Source organism: Triticum urartu, unplaced genomic scaffold (assembly GCF_003073215.2).
Source record: "Triticum urartu cultivar G1812 unplaced genomic scaffold, Tu2.1 TuUngrouped_contig_1265, whole genome shotgun sequence".
In the NCBI taxonomy this organism is placed as follows: domain Eukaryota; kingdom Viridiplantae; phylum Streptophyta; class Magnoliopsida; order Poales; family Poaceae; genus Triticum; species Triticum urartu.
Genome location: NW_024111691.1, coordinates 3,211 through 9,023, shown reverse-complemented (window position 1 = coordinate 9,023; position 5,813 = coordinate 3,211). Strand labels below are relative to the sequence as shown.

Below are 5,813 nucleotides of genomic sequence, written 5' to 3'. Positions count from 1 at the left end.
AAAAGAAGAGGATTACCTCGACAGCATGCACAAGGCATGTTCGACCTTTTGCCCCACCCGAACTCGCGCCCGTTGTTTGCCACTTCTCTCCCCTTATCTTCAGCGTCCGCATTTCGCTATTAAACAAATATGAATCTGCATCGCACCTCCCTCGAACAATAGTAGGCATTCGCATTTTTTTTCCACATAGGTTTGCTGGCTGATTAGCTCATGAAGCCATTCATTCATCTGCATTGCACCGTGATATTGTGATAGGGGCTGTGGAGGCTTTGACATCATATAATAAATACATTGTGTTCTTGTAGTTCCAGTTTGGAGGTGCTTCCTGTGACTTGAACATCGAAACTAGAAAGCCATGAATGCCGTAAACAAGGAGATGGTTCTGTGTACTCCTCTGAACTCGGGTACAATTACTGTATCTGAGACGATGCTTGTGATGACACAAGGTGGTTCTAGTATGTCCAGCCCACAAAATAAGTTTGGAAACCCCAAGTGGAATTCTCTGTTATGCTGGTGCTTAATTTTGTTTGGCTTAGATATTCCTGCACAAAGGAATTGAGCACGAATTTTTTAAATTCAGTACTTCTACCCTTCATTCCATTCTTCTTGCTACGGCCTGACTGGGCTATTATATAGTTTCATGTTCATTAATCCTTGTTTTGATCTGGGAACTTTTTGCAATCAGGTAACATTGGAGGTGAAAGGGGAGACACAGCTGAAGAACTTGGCTGAGAAACTGGAAGCAGCTGGTGTACGGCACAAGCTGTGGATAGAGCAGCCCGAGAACATCCCGACTTGCATAGCCACAGCACCCTGCCCAAAGTCGCAGGTAGCTTCGTTCTTTAGGAAGCTAAAACTTTGCAAATGACTGAAGAGTAATACCTATCCAGGTTGCTGATCTTGGTTGTTATGGGATGACATTAGTAGCTTTGCTGCATTGAGGTCACACATTTTAGTCCCATGTTATTGGTGATACCTGTTTCAGTCTTTCATCAACTGATTGTTCCTGTTTAAGAAATGGATGTGCTCGTATTGGCATGACAAATAATAGTGAATCGATGAGTTTTGTGTTGGATCCAACTGCTTGGCACCGTACTGATTGATTCTGTTCCAGCAATGAGTATACTGGGTTGGATATAGTGATGAGTCAGAATTTACGTCTTCAGTCTTTGATGATCTGGTGAATTTTTAGCCAGCATGTTTTTTTTTTCTGAGGAGCCTTCATGGAGGTTACTCCTCTACTGTCTTGAGTGTTGAATGCTCAAAGGTAATAACGAAGGGAAGACATCAATGCAGGTGTTTTGGTAAGTAAATTGCGCACTCATATACTATATGCACAAAGCAGTTCTTATCAAGCTTAAATTGCACTGATGACAATCATTCCAGGATCGTGATTAGAAAATGTCATTTTCTGTTGAGTAAAGTGAGTTGTAATATTGGACCGTGTTTTCATTTAAAATACTACTGTATTAAAAATTTAAAACTTGTGTTGACCAAACTGAGCTGGAAATAGTCCAAACCTCAAACTTTATGTTCATTCAACACATAAAGGATTGCATTCCAAACCTCAAGCTTTATGTTCATTCAACATATAAAGGATTACAATTTCACTCAAAATCCACTGCACTTACAAAAGCATCTGTAAGACTGTAACGAGTAAACAAAAATACAGAAGGAAAGTAAAAGCGCTCTTCTTTGTTTCTATGTACATCAATGCCCTATTGTACTACTATACACTACTGTATATATATATACCTCTTCAGACATATGTACACACCTGCAGAAACAGCAGCACCTAGGAGCATTTCATCTGAATACTTGAAGGATCAAACCACTTACAAAGTGGACCACCCTTAATGATGCTTGGGCGAATCTCTCCGTGGCGAGAAGAGCCGTCGTGGCGAAAGCATGGAGAGGAACCCCGGAGATGCGGAGCCGTTGAGTGAGTGGTAATCCGACATTGAGAAGCCCTCAGAGTTGTCGTGGGCACTCTTGCGTCCGGGAGTCATCCGCCCGGAGAAGGTGTTGTACTTGACCATCCTGGGCAGCCACCCCTTCTTCTTCTTGGCGTTGACGCCGGTGCCGTTCATCCTGGAGCTGAGGTAGGTACGCATGGCGTCAAGGCTCTGCTCGACGATGTCCATAGGCGGGCAGACGAGCGGGTTCCCGACGGCGCTGAACTTGTTGAGCTTGGCTAGGCAGCCCATGGAGTCTGGGAGCACGGAGATGGAGTTGTAGCTGATGTCAAGCTCCCGGAGCGAGGTGAGGAGCCCCAGGCCGTAGGGCAGCTCCCTAAGGAAGTGGAAGTTCTGGCTGACGTTGAGCACCTCGAGGTTGACGAGGTTCTCGAGGCCCTCGGGGAGGGCGCGGATGCAGTTGAGGCGCGCGTCCAGGGCCCGCAGCGCCGTCATGTGGGACGTGGAGAAGGGGAGGCTGGTGAGCTTGTTGGAGTTGACGGAGAGCCTCCGGAGGCTGTGGAGCTCGAAGCCCAGCGTGTCCGGCAGCCGCGTCAGCTGGTTGAAGTTGGCGTTCAGCTCCTCCAGCGCACTGCACCCATGCCAACGTCACACAGGTTAGTCAAAGGCATTCCTAGTTGTGCTCGGTGGTTTTCTTTATTTATAAAGCAGGGCGAAAGCCTTTTTCGGTAAAAGCATTCCTAATTTTCCTACCCTAGTAGCTTATGGGTGTTGTTGGCGAGTGAGCGAGAATTGCGGGTGGCAGCGCGCTTACCGGCACTCCTCGATGGTGGCGGGAAGGGACTGGAGCAGGGTGGCGGAGACGTTGGGGGCTAGTTGTGCTCGGTGGTTTTCTTTATTTATAAAGCAGGGCGAAAGCCTTTTTCGGTAAAAGCATTCCTAATTTTCCTACCCTAGTAGCTTATGGGTGTTGTTGGCGAGTGAGCGAGAATTGCGGGTGGCAGCGCGCTTACCGGCACTCCTCGATGGTGGCGGGAAGGGACTGGAGCAGGTTGCCGGAGACGTTGAGGACCCGGAGCTTGGAGAGGCAGCCGATGGAGTTGGGCAGCGACTTGAGCTGGTTGGAGCGCACGTCCAGCACCACCACGTTCAGCAGCCGCGCGATCATTGACTCTGGAATGCTCTGCAGTTTTTAAAACACATCGTGTCAGGACGTGAGCCTGTGACGATCGAAGCGGCATATCCCCAGGAAAAATGCTTCAGGATGTAGACACCATGATACTCTTTGCCCCTGAGTCGACAAGGGCCGTGAGAAGGGACATCGTGGAAGAAGATAGTAAAAGATTGCCATGGGTGATACTATATGGCAGTGCTGGAGCATATACTAGTCGTCCAGTTGAGTACGTGACTAGGCTTCATGTATTAATAATCGGCCTTGCTTATCTTATCATCATATATGGTAGAAGAAAAATGACACCGCCGTTTGTAGATACGTTCTTGCTAGTTATCCATTCAAAACGGACGGAGCAAGAGACAAGGATGAGCGTTTCAGAAGACAAAACGATGGAGGCAAACTGACAAGAAAAAGTCTATACTAGACGATGGAGGCAAACTGACAAGAAAAAGTCTAATAACCGGTAGTACTCCTTTTCTTCGCATCAGGTCTATACTAGACGATTGTTCAAAAACAAGTGATTAGCAGAATTGTCGACGAAGGACGTAAAAGATAGTCGTGACACAAGAAAAATAACATACCTCGAGATTGTTGTTGGAGAGGTCCAAGGTGGTGATGTGGCCAAGGGACATGGTGAGGTGCGGGATAGTGTCCATGGACAGGCCGCTCATGTCGAGCTTCTTCTCCTTGACCTCCTGCTCATGCTCTCCATGCTGCAACCCTCCTCCTGCGCCTGCCCCGAACGGCACGACGTTGGCATGCCCGTGCCCATGCCCATGCCTTGATCTCCTCTCTGCCATGTCCCTCATGCTACTGGCTTCTCCCACGTCTGGTGCGTCGATGTATCAATTTAAACTGCAAAGAGATTGTGCCGTTGGTAACATATCAGATCAAGGAGACTTCTGACACACCAGCGATTAGTATAATTAAGCCAAAGGTGTACGTTGAACAGTATGCGAGTAATTAAAGATTGACACACACATGAGGCATGAGGCGGAGACCTGTACCAACAAGGAAGCACAAGGACGGCCAGCATTAACTGCATGTTGCAATCAGAAATGCCGACTAGTGCTACCGCTAAGTCCAGTCATCGCAAATATAGGGGAAATAATACTTTCTGGTGTGGCTTAAGTTAAGTCTAGCTAGTCATCGCAAATATAGAGGAAATAATACTTTCTGGTGTGGCTTTAGCTAAGTCTAGCTAGTCATCGCAAATATAGAGGAAATAATACTTTCTGGTGTGGCTTAAGTTAAGTCTAGTCATTGCAAACATAGAGGAAATAAGTACTTTCTGGTGTGGCTTAAGAAGAAGGAAAAAGGGTTGGTGGGTGATACGTAGCGCAAGTGGCACACTGGTGGTGATAGAAAAGGGGTTTTCTCTAACTGTAGCCAGTGTTTGTTGCTAGGCAACCTCAAGCTGCATCTAACGTTGCGAGCCCATCGGTCGTGCGCCGTGTTCTCCTGCAGTTTCATGGTGAGAGCACACACTCAATTTCGCAAAGAAGAAGAAAACGGAATGAACAAATGAGGCTGAGGTGAATCACTCTCATCGTGCCTACATCGATCGCCAACGAGAGCGTTGAAACCCAACTAACGGACCAAGCTAACCAATGAAAAGTTAATAACATGCTCCTTGATTCCTTCTGTATGCTGTTTTTTTTCCCTAGCAGAAGTTCCAAAACTTAGCTATCAAAAGCAAGAAAATGCATGGTGATTGTCAACAAATAGATTAACCAAGTGAAAAGAGTGGAAGAAGATTGATTTCTCAAAGTAGTACTTGTGGGTTAACGGAAACCGCGGTGAGCGACCACCTCCCCAAAAGAGGTTGTTGACCACAAGAGTATTCTCGGAAGAAAGCGAGTTGAGGCAGTACGTAACACAGGGTGAGAAGCTTGTCACAATCTGCTCTCTTCCTCTCAGAAGAACAAATTGAGATCGCAGGTAAAGAAAAACAAATTGAGATAGAAGAAAACTGCAAGAACAATCCAGCATGCAGAGAAGAGAGAGAGAGAAGAGAGGAAAACTAGAACAAGAGCGGTTCTGGCTGGAGCAGATCGATCGATGCATATGCATGCCAGCAAAACCCCATCAAATCAACCAAGATCGAAGCATGAATAAAACTCTCACCTCACCTGAAGGCGGTGTTAGTTCCTGCCGAGAAGGAGTCTGCAAGCTGCAACAAGTAAGGCAGCAGCAGCAGACGCAGCTGCAGTTGGAGGCGAAGAGAGAGGGAGGGAGCTGGAGCTTGGAGCTGGAGAGGAGGAGATGGGCAAGGCGAGGCGAGGTGAGGTGAGGAAGGTGCTGACCCTTACAAGCATAGGCTTTGGCATATAAGTAGCGGGAGGTGGAGAGGTGAGGGACGGGGAGGCAACCGATCTAGCGGAGGGCTGACCCTGCGAACCCTCTCCACACCCTGCAGCGTCCATGCTTGTGTGTGTGACTGGCTAGCTTGCTTAATTATCTAAGCTAGGATCTGATTTATTTTTCCTTTGTAGAGAAAAGATGGCTGAAAGTACTAGTGCGAGTGACTCCAAGTCTCGGCCGACCCGGTACGGCCGTACGTACGTACTATACGTCTATACGTACACATCTCATCTCCCTCCTCTCTCTCTCTGCATATTATTTGCCAGTTTGGGCGGCTGCTTAATTTTGGAAGGTCAAGCGCATCGGATAACGGAAGAGGAAGGGAGATGGAAGATGCCATGCCACAGCGGGCCAATGGG

The 5,813-nt window shown here is 47.4% G+C and overlaps 1 protein-coding gene across 3 annotated transcripts; it reads right to left on the bottom strand.

Moving 5' to 3' along the window:
* Positions 1–1,553: 1,553 nt before the first annotated feature.
* Positions 1,554–5,524, bottom strand: LOC125526651 (plant intracellular Ras-group-related LRR protein 1-like). 3 transcript variants are annotated; one of them, XM_048691303.1, is made up of 5 exons: positions 5,223–5,524; positions 4,502–4,551; positions 3,672–3,945; positions 2,930–3,099; positions 1,554–2,547 (listed from the first exon to the last, which is right to left on the bottom strand). In XM_048691303.1, the coding sequence occupies exons 3-5, from the start codon at positions 3,897–3,899 to the stop codon at positions 1,854–1,856; spliced, it is 1,092 nt and encodes a 363-aa protein (XP_048547260.1). In that variant the 5' UTR covers positions 3,900–3,945; positions 4,502–4,551; positions 5,223–5,524; the 3' UTR covers positions 1,554–1,853. The 3 variants fall into 3 exon arrangements, with proteins under 3 accessions (XP_048547260.1, XP_048547257.1, XP_048547259.1); XM_048691300.1 differs by lacking the exon at positions 4,502–4,551 and having other exon boundaries at positions 5,218–5,522; XM_048691302.1 differs by lacking the exon at positions 4,502–4,551 and having other exon boundaries at positions 5,223–5,522.
* Positions 5,525–5,813: the final 289 nt, after the last annotated feature.

Coding starts and splice junctions, on each gene's coding strand:
- LOC125526651 (XM_048691303.1), bottom strand. CDS start 3,899: ATGAGGGACATGGCAGAGAGGAGATCAAGGCATGGGCATGGGCACGGG. Junction 3,100..3,671: donor TCTCCAACAACAATCTCGAG/GTATGTTATTTT, acceptor TAAAAACTGCAG/AGCATTCCAGAGTCAATGAT. Junction 2,548..2,929: donor GCCACCATCGAGGAGTGCCG/GTAAGCGCGCTG, acceptor GCATGGGTGCAG/TGCGCTGGAGGAGCTGAACG.